At 48.2% G+C, this 17,719-nt stretch overlaps 1 protein-coding gene across 2 annotated transcripts in view; it reads left to right on the forward strand.

Moving 5' to 3' along the window:
* Positions 1-8,283: 8,283 nt before the first annotated feature.
* Positions 8,284-17,719, forward strand: part of MLXIPL (MLX interacting protein like) — a 34,790-nt gene continuing 25,354 nt past the window's right edge. Inside the window, exon 1 of one of the 2 annotated variants that reach the window (XM_025425818.3) lies at positions 8,284-8,590. In XM_025425818.3, the coding sequence (XP_025281603.1) occupies positions 8,418-8,590 (173 nt within the window). In that variant the 5' untranslated portion in view covers positions 8,284-8,417. Of the gene's footprint in view, positions 8,591-9,943; positions 9,985-17,719 lie in introns of those variants that run through there. The other variant, XM_035718084.2, reaches the window with a different exon arrangement.

Here is a 17,719-nt window from a genome sequence, read left to right on the forward strand (position 1 = left end):
CTGAATACTTGTGTCCCCCGCCCCCTGCCAAATTCATATGTCAAAACCCAAATCCCCAGTGTGATGGTATTTGGAGGTGGGCTTTTGGGAGGTGACTGGGTTTAGATGAAGTCATGAGATTGGGGCCCCATGGTGGGATTAGTGTCCTTATAAGAAGGGGAGGAGACACTGGAGTTCTTTCTCCATCATGTGAGGACACAATGAGAAGGTACCTATCTGCAAGCCAGGAAGGGGGCTCTCGCGAGAAGCCCCACTTGCTGGTACTTTGATATTGGACTCCCCAGCCCCCAGAATTGTAAGAAGTAAACATCTCTTGTTGAAGCCGCTTGGTCTGTGTATTTCATTTCAGCAGCCCAAGCAGATCAAGACATCCCTGTACCCTGCAGTCCCTGTGCCCATTTCCTCACCCTCCCTGTTCCTTGACTCAGTCTTATTTCACTCCCCTCTCACCACTTTGAGGGCACTGCTCAAAGCCAAGGTCATTGGCCACTTTCCTACTGCCAGGGCTATTCTTTTGCATATGCCTCATCATTGACCACCATCTCTTTCTTGACTGCACTGTGACCAAACCCCAGACATTTCATAGCCGTCAGGTTGGTGAAATTTTAAAAAGTCAGATAACATCAAGTATTGGTGAGGACGGGAAGCAGTGGGAACACTTACACCCTGCGGGATGGAGAGATGATCGATTTTTCGCCCCAGAGAGCAGTCTGACACGCTCACAATTCAAAGACCCTCATATCACACCACCCAGCTCGTCCCCTCTGTCCACAGCCTAAACCCTGGAAAACTGAATATATGTTACCTTACAAGGGCAAATGAGACTTTGCAGACTGATTAAATTAAGGCTCTTGAGATTGGGGGTGGGGGGATTGTCCTGTATCATCCAGGTAGGCCAATATAATCACAAAGGTCCTTATAAAAGGGAGGCAAAGGGTCAGAATCAGAAGAGATGTGGCAGTGGAAGCAGAGGGCCGAAGTCAGAGGGAAATTTGAAGACACAGTTGCTGGTTTTGAAGATGAAGGAAGAAGCCTCAAGATGGAGAATGAAGGTAGCCTCTAGAAGCCAGAAAAGGAAAGAAAATGCATCCTCCCCTCAAGACTCTGAAGGGAGCATGATCCTGCTGACACCTTGACTTCAGCCCAGTGAAAAACCCATTTTGAATTTCAGACATCCAGACCTGTGAGATAACACATTTGTGTGCTTTTAAGACACAAATTTGGTAATTTGTCATAGCAGCCGTAGGAAGCTAATACAAAGGAATTTTTGGTGTCTTGGACCAGGAGACAAGAACGGGAATGTTCACCCTGAGCTGAAGGAGGATGCTCAACTGCTGAGCCACCAGGTGCCCCTGTGTAATGTTCTTTATACAAAGTTTAGAAACATGCAAAACTATACTTTTCTATTGCTTGGAGATATGTACAAAGTAAAAGTGTGGGAAAGAGAAACACCAAATTCAAGAGCGTGGTTATCTGGCAGAAGGAGGATGGAATCGGGGAGGAGACCAAGGGATGTTCAATGGCATTGACAAATAGTCTGATTTAAACTTGGGGGGAAAAAAGCTTGTGGGGATACACAGTATGCACGATATTTTTCTTTATAATTTTAGTAAATCCAAAACCTCTCATATAAAGTTAATAATTTTTAGGGTCACTTTTGGACTTAGAGCCAGATACCCTGGATCCCTTTCTGAACTCTGCCACTTGTTTTTTTTTTTTTTTTAAGTTTTTATTTATTTATTAATGAGAGACACAGAGAGAGAAAGAGAGGCAGAGACACCAGAGGGAGAAGCAGGCTCCATGCAGGGAGCCTGACGTGGGACTAAATCCCAGGATCCCAGGATCACCACCTGAGCCAAAGGCAGACGCCCAACCGCTGAGCCACCCAGGTGCCCCTGCTCCCTTGGTTTTAATTTTTGGAGTACCTACTCTCTGTTAGGGACTTCCAGGGGCTGACCATAAAAAGGGGACCCTTCATCTTCATGGTCCCACTCCCTGGTTCAGTTTTTAAATTCATTATTCTCCAAAAGCCCAATTTCTGCCCTCTTTTAAAAAGTAAACAAACATGGGGCACCTGGTGGCTTGCCAGTTAAGTGTCTGCCCTCGGCTCAGGGCATGAACTAGGGTCCCGGGATTGAGATCAGAGTTCCACATCGGGCTCCCTGCAGGGAGCCTGCTTCTCCCTCTGCCTGTGTCTCTGCCTCTCTCTGTGTGTCTCTCGTGAATAAATAATTTTTTTAAAAAGACAAACAAAAAAACCCCTAGCTCTATTGAGATATAATTCACATGCCATACAATTTAACAATTTAAATTGTACAATTCAGTGGTTTAGGGTACATCAGCACAATTGTAGAATATTCCAATCACCCCAGAAAGAAACTCTACCCATTAGCAGTCACTCCCTATTCCTGTGCCAATCCTGCCCTCACCACCAGCCCCAGCTCTAGGCAACCACTAAGCTACTCCTATAGATTAGTCAACTCTGGACATTTCATACTAACAGAATCCTATAAGATGTGGTGTTTTGTGGCTCGCTTCTTTCTTTCTTTCTTTCTTTCTTTCTTTCTTTCTTTCTTTCTTTCTTTAATAAGAAGGCTTGGGGTTTTTTAAAGATTTTTAAAATATACTTTAGAGAGAGAGAGCATGGGGAGGAGCAGAGAGAAAGGGACAGGCAGTCACTGCCCCAAGCACAGAGCCCGACACCGAGCTGAATCCCACGACCCTGAGATTGGGACACCAAGATCACCTCTGAAGCCGAAATCAAGAGTTGGGCACTCAACCAAATGAGCCACCCAGGGGCCCCGGCTTCTTTCTTTTAACATAATGTTTTCAAGATACATTCACACTGTAACATTTATTACTATATGAGTTCTGATTTTTTTGTAAAATATACATAGCATAACATTTATCATTTTAATCATTTTTAAGTGTACATCTTGTGACCCTAAGCATATTCACATTGCTCAGCGACCATCACAACCATCCCTTCCCAGAACTTGTTGCTTTTCCCAAACTGAAACTCTCCATTAAATACCAACTCCCCATTTCCCTCTCATCCCAGCCCCTGATACCCACCATTCTATTCTCCGTCTCCATGAATCTGCTCTGGGGACCTCATATAATTGGAATCATACAGTATTTGACCTTTTGTGACTAGTTTATTTCTTTTGTGTGTGTGTGATTAGTCTATTTTACTGAGTGTAACATATTTGAGATTCATCCATGTTGTAGCATGTGACAGGATTTTCATCCTCCTTAAGGTTGAAAAATATTCCCTTGTATGTGTATATCACAATTTATCTGCTCATCATTTTTAAAAAATATTTTATTTATTTACTCATGAGACACACAGAGAGAGAGAGGCAGAGACATAGGCAGAGGGAGAAGCAGGCTCCCCATGGGGAGTCTGATGTGGGACTCGACCCCAGAACTCCAGGATCATGACCTGAGCGAAAGGCCAACACTCAACCACTGAGCCACCTAAGGCCCCTATCTGTTCATCACTGATGAACTTTGGAGCTGTTTTCACCTTTTGGCCATTATGAATAATGTTGCTATAAACATTCATGCACAAATTTTTATGTGACATGTATTTTTTCTCTTGGTTATATCCCAATGATTAGATATATGATACCTTATGAGGAAAGGCCAGACTGTTTTCCAAAGCAGCTGTGCCATCCTACCCTTGCACCAGCAATGGATGAGGGTTCCAATTTCTTTGCCAACGCTGTATTGTCTAGGGGATGTGAAGTGGGATCCATGATTTTGATTTGCATTTCTCTGACAACTAAGGATGTTGAACATCTTTTCAGGTGCTATTGGTCATTTTTAAAAAGCTTATTTATTTATTTATTTATTTATTTATTTATTTATTTAAGTAATCTCTACACCCGTCATGGGGGTCAAACATACGACCCCAAGATCAATAGTCACACATTCCACTGACTAAGCCAGCCAGTCACCCTGCTATTGGTCATTTTTATATCTTTTTTGGGGGTCTATTCAAACCCTTTGCTCATTTTTTTTTCCTTTGCTCATTTTGTAATTGGGTATTTGCCTTTTTACTGTTGAATTGCAAGAGTTTTTTACATATTCTAGAAACTAGTCTTTTATCAGATATATAGTTTGTATATCTGTAGGTTGTCTTTTCACATTTTCGACAGTGTCCTTTTTTTTAATTTTTTTAAAATTTATTTATGATAGGCACACAGTGAGAGAGAGAGTGAGAGAGAAAGAAAGAGAGAGAGAGAGGCAGAGAGAGAAGCAGGCTCCATGCATCGGGAGCCCGACATGGGATTCGATCCCTGGTCTCCAGGATTGCACCCTGGGCCAAAGGCAGGCGCCAAACCGCTGCGCCACCCAGGGATCCCACGACAGTGTCCTTTGAAGCACAAAAGTTTTTATTTTGATGACATCCAGTGTATTATTTTTTCCTTTGTTGCCTGTGTTTTGGCATCATATTTTAAAAATCATTTCCTATTTTAAGAGTATGACTCCATGCAGGGAGCCCGACATGGGACTCGATCCCAGGCCAGAATCACGCCCTGGGCTGAAGGCGGCGCTAAACCGCTGAGCCACCCGGGCTGCCCTTTTAAAATTTTTAAAAGATTTTGTTTATTATTTGAGAGAGAGAGAGCATGAGCGGGGAGAGGGACAGAAGGAGAGGTGCAGGAGGGCAGAGAGAAGCAGACTCCCCACAGGGTATGGAGCCCGACATGAGGCTCGATCCCAGGACCCAAATATCATGACCAAAGCTGAAGACAGATGCTTAACCCAGGCATCTACCCTTTTTTAAAAAAAGATGTTATTTATTTATTTGAGAGAGAGAGAGAGAGAGAGAGCCTGAGCGGGGGGGGGGGGGGGGGGGGCAGAGGGAGAAGCAGACTCCCTCCCTACTGAGCAGGAAGCTGGAAGTAAGGTGTGATCCCAGGACCCTGAGATCTTGACCTGAGCAGAAGGCAGATGCTTAACCAACTGAGCCACCAGGCACCCCATGAAGATTTACCCTTATGTTTTCTTCTAAGAGTTTTACAATTTTAGACCTTCTATTTAGTTAATGATCCATTTTGAGTTAATTTTTGTACATGATGTGAGGTAGGGATCCAACTCTATGTTTTTTGTATGTGGATATCCAGTTGTCCTGCACACACAAACATCCCACTTTTAAAATATGGACTTCAGGGACACCTGGGTGTCTCTCATGAATAAATAAATAAAATCTTAAAAGAAAAAAAAGAAATCACAAAAGAGCATAAATGAACTTTTGTGGGTGTTGGATATGTTTCATTGATTCTGATGATGGTTTCACAAACACAAACTCATCAAATTGTAGACTTCATAATTTTTTTTTAAAGTTTATTTATTTGAGGGAGAGAACGTGACTGGGAGGGGCAGAGGGAGAAGGAAAGGGAGAGAGAATCCTAAACAGGCTCTCCCCTAGCACGGAGCCTGTGTTCACAGGGCGCGATCTCATGAACCTGAGATCATAATCTGAGCCAAAACCAAGAATCAGGGAGTCTCTGGGTGGTTCAGCGGTTTAGCACCTGCCTTCGCCTTGGGGCGTGATCCTGGAGTCCTGGGATTGAGTCCTGTGTTGGGCTCCCTGCATGGAGCCTGCTTCTCCCTCTGCCTGTGTGTCTGCCTGTGTGTCTGCCTTTCTCTCTGTCTCTCATGAATAAATAAAATCTTAAAAAAAAAAAAAAAACAAGAGTCAGATGCTTGACTGTGTCACCCAGATGCCCCCAAATTGTACACTTTAAATATGTGCAGCTTATTGTACAGACGTTACACCTCAATAAAATTATTTTTTTTTAAAGTAAGGAAGTGAGAAATCCCAAATTCCGGAGTGAGATTTCTTTGGGTGTGGTCAGGCAGGGTAGGAGCACCCAGATGTAAAATATTGGTGAGATCCTAGTTCTGGGGTTGGGTTGTAGATTCACTGGTACTTATTATACATTAATAAATCCACAAATAAATGAAATAAAAGCAGGATGCATATGAGTGTGTGTGTGTGTGTGTGTGTGTCTAAAGATTTAGGGTTAGTCTATTTCTGGGTCCCTGAGGTCCAAGCTTTTTAAAAAGATTTTATTTATTTATTCATGAGAGACACAGAGAGAGAGAGAGGCAGAGACACAGGCAGAGGGAGAAGCAGGCTCCCTGTGGAGAGTCTGATGTGGGACTCGATCCCAGTACCCCGGAATCATGCCCTGAGATGAAGGTAGACGCTCAACCTCTGAGCCACCCAGGTGTCCCCTCTTTTGTGACTTCTCCCTCCAACCTCTCCCCACCCCTCAGCCCCAAACCCAGATAATCCCTGATCTACTCTCTGACACAACAGATTAGTCTGTATTTTCCAGAATTTCATATAAATGGAATCATACAGTGTACATACTATTTTTTTGTGTGGCTTCTTTCACTCATACTAATTATTTTGATATTCATCCATTCTGTTGCACTTACAGTTTGTTTCTTTTTATTGCAGTTTGCTGTTTCACTGTGTGGATGTACCACAATTTGTTTATCCATTTTTCTGTTGATGGACATTTGGGTTGTTTCCAGTTTAAGCCTTTTACAAGTAAGACTTTGTGAACATTTGTGTACAAGTCTGTGTATGGATATATTCCCTTATTTTTCTTGGCCAAACACCTAGGAGTGAAATGATGGGGCCAGATGGCAGGTGTTTAACATTTTAAGAAAATTCCTGTTTTCCAAACTATTTTAACACCCCCACCCCACCTGCCAGGAGGATATGAGTTCCAGTCACTCCACATCCTTACCAATGCTTTATATATGGTCAGTCTTTTTCATTTTAGTCATTCTAACAAGTGTGTGGTTCCTTTGTTTTGGCAAAAAGGATACTTTTAGTTTGGACACATGCACATCGAAACAATACGTGATTTGTTTTTGTTTCTGTTTTTTTTTTTAAGATTTTATTTATTTATTCATGAGAGACACACAAAGAGAGAGAAGTAGAGACATAGGCAGAGAGAGAAACAGGCTCCCTGTGGGGAGCCCAATGTTGTACTTGATCCCAGGACCCCGGGATCACCACCTGAGCCAAAGACAGACGCTCAACTACTGAGTCACCCAGGTACCCCTAGTACATGATTTGTAGGTGTTTTGAAGGTGAAGGCTTTGACTTCAACCATCTTGTCTTTCTGCTGAGAGGGACACTCTCTAGCATTATGATCGTGTTCCCACTTGCATGGTGTGAGGCACCCAGGAGCCAGCAAGCAGGCTGAAGAGTGAGGCTCCCCATCGGCCTCATCCTGGGAGGCACAGACATTACCTGCCATCCAGAAGACCACAGCCTGCTGGTCGCCACCCCCTGGAGTATCTCCGACTCTGCAAGTCAGTCTCTAGGGTACCCCCTTATTTGGGTTGGGGGGGTCAGTATCCTACCAGGCAGTTAGGCTCAATCCAGGAAAGACTTTCTCAGCCCTGAATCTTCCATCTACCCCCAAACCTTCTTCGTGAAATTCTGCAGGCTCCATGCAGGGAGCCCAACGTGGGATTTGATCCTGGGACTCCAGGATCACTCCCAGGCTGAAGGTAGTGCTAAACTACTGAACCGCCTGGGCTGCCCTCAGGTGGTCTTCATTTCTTTGTCGGACATCTGTGCTTCTCCATGATTCTCTCCCTCTTTCTCATACTCGACCCAGAGACTCTTTCCCAGTCAAGCCAGACATCTGACTGTTCCCCAAGATGTCCCTCCACCTCAAATACCCATCCTCGCAATGCCTTGTCCCAAAGCTATTGACGAACTGACCTATCCTTCTGGGCCTAGCACATACCTCCTCCTCCAAAGGCAGGATCCATCCTTCCTTCCCAGCACTCCTTGTCACAGCCCTGAGGCCAACCTGACCTATACCGGAGTCATTAAAGACTCATCCATTCCCCCTCCTGTTAAACTAAAGGTCCCCCGAGAACAGGAACAGCATTAATCTCATTTTTCCAGTCCCTAGCTCCCAGCAAAGGGTCTATCATACAGCAGGTGCGGAGCCGGGACACCTGCTCTCAAACTCCAGCTCTGCCATCTACCACCTGTATGAACCTCCCCATGCCTCCGGTTCCTCATCTGTAAAATGGGGATAAAATACCCAGCACCCCCTCTGGTCACTGATGGGATTCAATGAATTAGCCCACATAAAGGGCTTAAGAGGTGTAGGCAGGACCCTGGCAAGTAGTCAATACTTGGCAAACATTAGCTAGAAGTGGTAATGATTTATTGAGTTGAAATGAGACCCTGCCCTCGCTCTAGAGAACCTCATGTGAAGGGGGAGATACGTTCTGTTGATCTTCAGGAGACTTCTTAATTGAAGAGACACCCATGCCTCCCCAGCTTCCATTAAGGGAGGGGAGCTATTCACCAGAAGCCATCAAAGTCAACTCCTTTCTTTGTTAGCATCAAAGGAACCATGAACATCTTCCTCCTCCAGGAAGCCTTCCCAGATTGGATTCCTTGGAGGAATTTCTTTCTTCTGCCTTTCTTTGAGGTGAAGGTGCAAGACCACCGCCATCCCCTCCATCCTGCTTCCCATCTTATTCTTGAAGAAACAGGCACTAGGAGGAGACTTAGGAGAGAAAGGAGGTCAGGAGGGAATGGCAACTCTGGAAGGGCAGAGGGTCTTGGAGCGGGAGGGCTCAGCAAGGGTGGAGGAGGGTGTGTGCTTGAGAAAGTGGCCGGCTGCTGCTCAGGGAAGGGATAAGAGCCCAGGGAAGGGAGAGGGTGCTCGGTGAGGGCCTTGCGAAATCCAGGAGAGGGAGAGGGCTCAGGGATGGAGCTGACACGGGGGGTGGGGGGGTGGGGGGGTGGGAATGAATGGGGTTGGGTGAGTTGGATGGGAGCTCAATGGAGAGAGGGAACCCGGGAACCAGGATGAGGTTCCCAGAGGGGCTGGGGCTCAGGGAGCTGACTGCAGCGGCTCAGCCTCTGCTCTGCCCACCTGGGCCATGGCCCCATACCTGTGGCTCCTCCCTTCTCAAACCCAGCCCGAAGTTTGGGAGCCGGCACCAAGCCCCCGGGGAGAGGGGGGTTAAAGGTGAGCGGGGCACGAGCAGGTCCCAGACGGGGATTGGCAGACGCCTGGGCCCGTGGCCCGGGCCATGGCTGTCCCACAGGCCGCCAGACGGGTGAGCGGCTGTTACCCACGTGCTAAGGAGAGAAGGAGGCACCGGATCAAGGGGCAAAGGACATCTGGAGCAGGCGGGGGCCGGGCAGTGCCCAGTCCACACCCGCCACTAAAAGCCGGGCCCAGGGTGCAGTGCATAGAGCCCTCTGCCGCCAGCGCAGAGAAGACGCGGCCGCTGTCGGCCTCGGCCCGGGAGCATCCTGCATGTGCCCCGTGGCCCGGACCCCAGACACCGCTGGAGGGGACTCTGGGGCGCTGCCTGGGACCTGCTACACCAGCAGATAGTGAGGAATCCAGGTGAGGGGCGTGGAGGGCATCAGGTGGGTGCAGGTGCCTAGGCCAGGGGGAGCTGATCCTCCCCAAGACTGGACCTCTGTCTCTGTACTTGTCAAATGGGGAGGGACACTTCTGCGGCTCTATTTGTCCAGAGGGGTTTAATACTCTTGTGTACCTGTCCTGGCTCTGCTGCCTGGAGAAGGAGGCTAGCTCATACCTCAGAGAGAGCTCCGAATTAAGAATCTAAGAGTTCATCCTGCCCACTCCTCCAGGAGCAGAGTGAGGTGTGCATAGGTTCCTACTACTTCCTGGGGTCGCATGCACTGGGCAAGGGTTGAATGATCTCAACTCTCCAGAGAGCTGAGAGTGGGCTGAGGGAGGCAGGAGGGAGGGCCTTCCTCCCGGCTGCACTCTCTGCCCTGGACAGGTGTGAGTGCCAGCAGAGAAACTGGCTCCAGGTGGGTCCTAGGATCAGGAGCAAGGACTCAGAGCTCCCCCTGGCTGGGCAGGAAGAAGCCAGATACCATCCGGCAGGGAAGCCATGTGGATTCATGGCCACCAGACTTCTAGCCAACAGGTAGGGGCTACAGAAGTGGCAAAGGGTACTCCTGCTGATCTGGCCCAGGAAGCCCAGGGCTTCTTTCTGCCTCCCAGCCACCCTGCCCCCACCTCGGTGCCTCCTGAGGTCACCCTGGTGGGCAAAGAAGCTGTGGTCTAGCCTGGACTGGGTTAAGGAGCTTTGAGTTCTTGTCTGTGTCTCGCTGTGTGACCTTGGGCAAATTACTTCCTTTCTCTGGGCCTGGCTCTCCCTCTTTGACAACAGGAGTCTTGTTCCTGGGCCACTTGCAGTGATGATAGGAACAGGATAAAATGGGACACCAGGATGCTCTGGAAGACAGGGCAGCCCACTCCAAGCAAGGTCTCCATGATCCTTTGTCGCAAAGGGTATGGTATCCCAGGGTCAGCTGAATCCGGTTTTGGGTGGGGCTGGGAATCCGGCCCAGGTCTCCATCTTGTCCAGGTGTGTCTCTTGTTCTCTGCATCTGGCCTGCCCATCCCCTGCCCAGACCCCCAGGCCCAGAGGAAGGAGAACTGGGACCTGGGGATCTTAGGCCTTAGGAACCTGAGCAGTAGGCTCATGCTCACCCCAGGGAGGCTCAGCTCCTCAGCCTCAGGACAGGGGCAGATCCTGGAGGAGCTTCCCACTGAGGAGCTCTGTGTTGTGGCAACCTCTTTTGAGAGGGGGGGACCCTTCTGGCGCAACGCCAATCCCCACTAAGGACATGATCTACCCCAAGACAGGATTGTGGAATCACGCACAGGGCTCAGGCTGGGATCAAGACTCGACCTGGGCCTAAGTGAGGGGCGCCAGGGTCAGGGACCCACCTGGGGTGTAGGAATGCTGTAAATGAAGTCCTCTGGCCTGTGTGTGTGTGTGTGTGTGGCACTGGTGGAGGTGACACTTGCAAACTGAGGTGGAGGGCATAGTGAGTTTTGACAAACCGCTGAGTGGGAATGGGAGTGGGAGCCTCCGTGCTTTTGAGGCTCCCACTGGCCACACCTGCCCCAAAGCTCGCTTCTTCCCTTTGGGCAGAAGCCCTACCTGGACCCCCCCCCTGAAGCCATGCCCCTACTGCTGGTTCTGTGGGGGGCACAGGCAGGCGTCTGGGCTGAGAGAGGCCCTCATCAGCCCAATTCTCATTCCCTGGTCAGTGCTGACGAACGAACGGGTTTGGGCTCAGATGTGAGGCAGGGGAGGCAGGAAGGAGAGGCTCCCTCAGGCCCCAGGTAGGCTGGTGGGGGAAGGAGGGACTAAAATTTAAATACATACTAAATTTTAGTGTCTGTGTGCCAGACACTGTGTAGGGATTTTCTGCCACTGTTTCCTTCTTCCTGATAACCTGAGAGAGAAAGGATAGTCTCCACTTAATAGATGAGGAAATGGAGACCCAGAGAAGTCAAGGCATTGACTTGAGGCCACACAGCCTGGAAATGACAGGGCTGGAATTCAAAACAAGGCACCCTGACTCCAAAGCTCCAATTTCTGTTCCCACTGCTGCCTTTGACTTGTCCCCCTGTTGCCTCCTGGGCCTCAGTCTGCTCATCCGTCACTTGGGGCTGAGCGTGCTTACCAGGACTGTGGGCAGCAGGTGTGGGCAAGCATGTGCTCTGCGTCCAGGGAGCAGCACACAAGAGGGGGTGTACTCATGGATGCTCACGGATGTCCACATGGCCTGCCCCCACCTCCCCTTGCATCCACCTCCCCGTCAGAGCTTCGGAGCAAGGCCGCCCACATTTGCCTTTCCTCTTTGAGGTAGGCTAAGCTGACCTTGTATAGGGAGCCCCCAACAGGGCAGGGCCTGGCACTGATAGATACAGAGGTGACGCATCCCTCGGACTGGTCCTGAGATATGGGGCCAGCTGGCCAGCATGCGTGCGGGTCTGTGTCAATCAGCTAGGTCCTGTCCAGAATCTCTAGGCCTCCCTAATGCTAGGAGTCATACCAGCTTTTGTGCCACACAGCCCCCTCAGCCATGTGACTTCAGATGAGAAAGATATCTCCTTGGGCCCCCTTTCTGTGTCCTTTCAGGGACCTGAAGCCCTGATGGGGCTGGGGTGACTGTCATAGTACTTAGCATGGGGAGGCCAGGGGATCCAGGGCAGGGCAGAGCTGACTGTACCACCCTCAGCTGGTTTGAGAAGCTTTTCTCCATCCCCCAGTCTACTGTGGAGGTGGTCCCCACACTGTCTGTGCCACAGCACCTGGTTCTTTCTCTGACCCTGTACTCAGACATGTTGGCTAGGAAGGAAGAGGTGGCAGAGGAAGGAGGGAAGGAGAAAGGAAATCCACACTCAGGTGCCTACCACCGGCTCTCACACATTTCATTTGATTCTGCCAATGAGCCTGTAAATTTAACATCATATCCCCACACTCATTTTAAAGGTGAGAAACCAGTGCTCAAAACCCATGATACAGTTCCTTCCTTGTATGGGAGTCATGCTGAGAGGAACCCAAGGTCACATGCAGGAACATTTTTGAGCACAAGAGTCCCAACCCTGTCCCCATGCCTGGGTGCCAGGGAGCCCCGGATGGCAGGGGTGTCGTCTGACCCAGATGCTCCCCAAGCAGGCAGAGATCTAGGGAGGACCAAGAGGGTTCCACACCCTTCGAGGCACTCCCCATTCTATTCTCCCAGGACTGACTCTGAACAACCAGGCACAGACCCACCCTGGCACATTGAGGTGGCCAGAAATGCCATCCAGGTATGAAGAAGTATGGTTGTACTGCAAGGCACACCTGCTTTCTGGCTGTCTATTTTGTCACCTGTAGAATGGGTAGACTAACACAGTGGTACCTATTCTACTTCTGGGTGTCTCTTGTGAGACTCCAATAGTGCAGCGTGGAGGAGCCAGAGCTGGGAGGCAGGAGACCTGGCTTGGTCACCAGTGTGACACACCAGGTGGCCCGATGCAAGCTGCGGCTCCAAACTGAGTCCCTTGGAGTAACATGAGCCTGTTGCCCTTGCTGCCTCCCACTGCTTATCCCATCCTGACCTGCCAAATTTCCAAGTAGCAGATGTGAGTCCTGAGCAGTATCTGTTTGGTCCTTGCTTTAGTTTCTGGCACCCAGCTCTGAAAGCCCTTGGGCACTCCAGAGCCATGAATGTTCTTTGCGTGCTAAGATGACTGGCGGCTGGCGGCCCCTCATAGTTTCCGGGTGGAAGTTAGTCACCAAGGAGATCAAGGTGGATTTAGAAGGTTGGAACTTTCAGCCCCACCCTCCATCTCTCTGGAGGAGAGTGGGGCTGGAGATTGAGTTCAATCACCAATAACCAGTGACTTAATCATGCCTACCTAATGAAACCTCCTTAAAAACTCCTAAATGAAGGAGTCCGGACAGCTCTGGATTGGTGAACACATCGAGGTGCTGGGAGGGTAGTACTCCTGGAGGGGGCACGGATGCCCCATGCATTCCCCCACCTTTCATACCTTGCCTTGTGCCTCTCTTCCATTTGGCTTTCCTGGGTTGTATCCTTTACGATGAAATGGTAAATGCAAGCAAAGTGTCTTCTTGAGTTCTGTGAGCCTTTCCAGCAAACTGGAGTGCCTAAAGGAGGGGTAAAGGAGGGGTGCTGGGATCGCCTGATTTATAGTGGTCGGTGATACAAGTGATAACCCAGACTTGGGTTGGTGTCTGCAATTGAGACAGACTTGTGGGACTGAGCCTTTACCTTGTAGGACTGGATACTAACTCCTAGTAGATAGTGTCAGAATGTAACTAAATCATAGGACACTCAGCCTGTGTTGGAGAAAAGTGATGTTGGCAAAGACATTTGGTGTCAGAAGTTTTGGGAGTAAAAATTGTCCATTGGTAAATGGTGGCCAGTGACATTTTTGTAGACTGACAGACTCTTGGCATGATGGTTCTTCTTGGCAAAAACTCATCTCCTAGCTGACCCCCATTGTGCACTGCTCAGTTACCACGTTCTCCTCCCTGGCTGCTCACAACATACCTAGAGGTTAGTCTGCTTCTGCCTGTGTTACAGGGAGGGCAGGTGAAGCCCAGAGAGGGTGAATGGTTTGCCTGAGATGACCCATAGGGACCTGATAAGCCAGTCTCCTGAGCCTTGTGCCCTAAAGAGAAAATGTCCCCCATGGCGTCCTTGGGCTCCCTAGATTGAGAAATAGTATTCAAGAGGAGCTGGGGCAGGAGGCTGCACCTTCCCCTTCCCTTTCCCCCATGTCTGGTTAGCCTATCAGGGACACTTTTTCATTTGTTTGGACAGCTTTGATCTGTGGACTTTTGGGTCCTCAAGAAGAAAGGAAGGGGTTCCCATGCCATCATCTACTATGCTCACTCCTCTTCTTTACTTTCTTGGAGAATTTTCTTTTTCTTGTTTCAAAAGTCATGCACAGTCTTATACAACTTCGACATTAATGGAAATTTACAAGCGAATGTCTGTTTCCCACCTCCCATAAAGACCACCAGTGCCATAGTTTGGTGCCTATATGTCCAGACTTTCCTTCTCTTTCCATATGTGAATGTTCACTATTATTAGTTTCTACTCAAATGAGATCACACTTCACACATTATTTTGTAACTTCCTTCTTAAGTCAGCATTGCTTTTTATCTATCTTTTACTATTTCTACACTTTCATGATAATGATGATAGCTAGCATTTACCATCTGAGAACTTTAGAGGTATTGATTCACTTAATCCTCATAAAAATTGTGAGAGGAAGATACTTTTTCATCTCCATTTTACAGACAAGGTTGCTAACAGCTACCTAGTTTTCTGCCATAGGGATTTGCAATATTTATTCAACCATTTTCCTGTTCCTTAGAATTATAAACAATGCCGTAAGGAACATCCCCATATATCTTTGCATATTAGGGAAACATTTTTATTTTAAAATATTTTATTTATTTTATTTTTTTAAAGATTTGCTTATCTTAGAGAAAGAGAGAGCATGAGCAGGAGGAGCTGGAGGAGAGGGAGAGAGAGACTCACAGCTCTCTGCAGTGAGTGTGGAGCCTGATGTGGGGGCTCCATCTCATGAAACTGAGATCATGCCTAGAGCCAAAACCAAGATTGGACACCCAACCAACTGTGCCACGTGGGAGCCCCCTAAAGATTTTACTTTTAAGTAATCTCTATCCCCAATGTGGGTCCCAAATTCACAACCCCAAGGTCAAAAGTCACATGCTGTATCGACTTAGCCAGGCAGGTGCTCCAGGAAATATTTTTACAGATTAGAAACATTTTATAGAGGATGCCTGGGTAGCTCAGTGGTTGAGCATCTGCCTTTGGCTCAGGGCGTGATCCCCGGGGTCCCGCATTGGGCTCCCTGCATGGAGCCTGCTTCTCCCTCTGCCTATGTCTCTGCCTCTTTCTCTGTGTGTTTCTCATGAATAAATACATAAAATATTTTTTTAAAAGAAAAAGAAACATTTTATAGGATAGATTCCTGCAATTGAACCTAAGGAGTCAAGGAGTAGAAATGTTTTTTGGTATAACAGATTTTGCCAAATAGTCATCCAAAAATAACATTTGCATGTTACTTGTTCACCAACAGACTAGGGAAAAGACATGTTGCCCCACTCACATCATTTCTGCTTTTTTCTAGCCTGGGATGGGGTTTTAAGGCTGCCTGGAGGCAGCCAAAGTGTTGGAGAAGGTGAAGTTTCCAGACAGATAACCCCTCTGGTCACACCACTGATTTCTTCCTTCCCAGCTATCCCTGCACATTAGCCCCCCACCCCCACCATGGGCTGTACTCTGGAAATGGCTCCCCTTTCCTCTCCAATAGTCAACTAGTCAAAAAGTACAGGGTCAAAGTGGCTCAGTGGGTTAAGCCTCTGCCTTTGGCTCAAGTCACAATCCCTGAGTCCTTGGATCGAGCCCCATATCAGATTCCCCACTTAGCAGGGAATCTGCTTCTTCCTCTGCCCCTTACCCTGCTCATGCTCTCTCTCTCTCTCTCAAATAAATAAATAAATAAAATCTTTAAAAAAAAAGCTACAGGGTCAGGAATTAGAGCCTTAAATTACTTGCTCTGTAACCTTAAGCAAATAACTTAACTTCTCTCAGCCTGTTCCCTCATATAAACCAAGTAATCATAATCCCTGTTCATCGAGTCTCCTTGAGGGACAAGAGGAGTGAAGCATATAAACATGCTGTGGTTCCTGCCGAGGACGAGACAGAGACTGGTGGTTTTGTTGGCTCAACTTTGGGCAGGCTTTGGAAGCACATGTGGATGGGAAGCTGCATGATGCAGGGCTGGTGTGTGTGCATGGTGGTGGTGGTGGTGGTTGTCTCAGAAGGAAAAGAGGGAAGAAGACAGAGAAGAGACTGAAGCGGGCTGGGCCTGAAACTAACCTCACTGCACATTCCCCCAGATACCAGGGACCTGGCCTGGTTCTTCTAGAATCGTCTGGGGAAGGCCAGACTGACCTGTCCAATCTCCTCTTCCTGTCCTCCCTCAGTCACAGATACTCTGGGATAGGCTCTGCATCCAGGTTCCCAGCCTGTCTGCTGGTCTTTCTCCAGTTGTTTCTCTCTTCCTCCCCTGGGCCCTCCCACCTGGGGCAGAAGCTCACCAGGGGCTGCCTGCCGTGATGTCAGCCATGGGCTCAAATCTCTGCCCTGCCTCCTGGCCATCTGTGAGCACCTCAGCCAGTCGTGCTGTAAAATGGAGATGAAAGTTCTCACCCAGCCCCGCTCTCAGAGAAATGAGATAATGACCAAGAAGCCACTTTGGCAAAGAATATGTATTGTCTACCAGTGTTTCTCAAACTACTTGCAGCCCAAATGAAATGGGCAAAGGGCCCATTTTTGTTTTTAATCTGCCATGGATGTGTAAGTATGCAAAATACAATAAAAAATGAATTACTAGAAAAACTCAGTTGAAGAGGGGCACCTGGGAGGCTCAGTCGGCTGCCTTCAGCTCAGGTCATGATCCTGGGAACCTGAGATCCACAGTGTTAGGCTCCCTGCTCAAGAGGGAGTCTGCTTCTCCCTCTCCCTCTGCCCCTCCTCCATACTCATGCACTTGCTCTCTCTCTTTCTCAAATAAATAAAATCTTTAAAAACAAAAAAGGAAAGAAAAATTCAACTGAAGAAATAAACTATAAGCCTAGTGTTTTTTGTTTTTAAAGATTTTATTTATTTATTCATGACAGACACTGAGAGGCAGAGACACAGACAAAGGGAGAGGCAAGCTCCCGAGGGGAGCCAATGTGGGACTTGATCCTAGGTGTCCGGGACCACACCCTGAGCTGAAGGCAGACACTCAACCACTGAACCACCCAGGCATCTTTGGCCTAGTGTTTTATTATTATATTCAACAGGTATCAGATTGCTCTATTAAATTGATATGGTTCTAGGGACACCTGGGTGGCTCAGCGTCTGCCTTTGGCACAGGGCATGATCCCAAAGTCCCGAGATCAAGTCCCACATCGGGTTCCCTGCATGAAGCCTGCTTCTCCCTCAGCCTGTGTCTCTGCCTCTCTCTCTGTGTCTCTCATGAATAAATAAATCTTTAAAAAAATTAATATGGTTCCTAAACATTTGTTCTCAACTTATATATTCATCTTGTCATGAACTGGTAAGGGAATCCATGGCCTGGCAGTGGTCCATGGGTCATACTTCGAGTGGCACTGGTGCAGAAGCCTCAGTGACCATTGGACCTGGGCTTTGGGGGTAGGGTCAGGGGAGGGGAGCACAGCAGCTTTGTAGGCAGCTAGCACCCTGCTTTCACCCCAGCCACTTGAATGATTTGCCACTCTGTGATTCCACAGACCTGCCATT

This window comes from Canis lupus, chromosome 6 (genome assembly GCF_003254725.2).
Source record: "Canis lupus dingo isolate Sandy chromosome 6, ASM325472v2, whole genome shotgun sequence".
Lineage (NCBI taxonomy): Eukaryota > Metazoa > Chordata > Mammalia > Carnivora > Canidae > Canis > Canis lupus.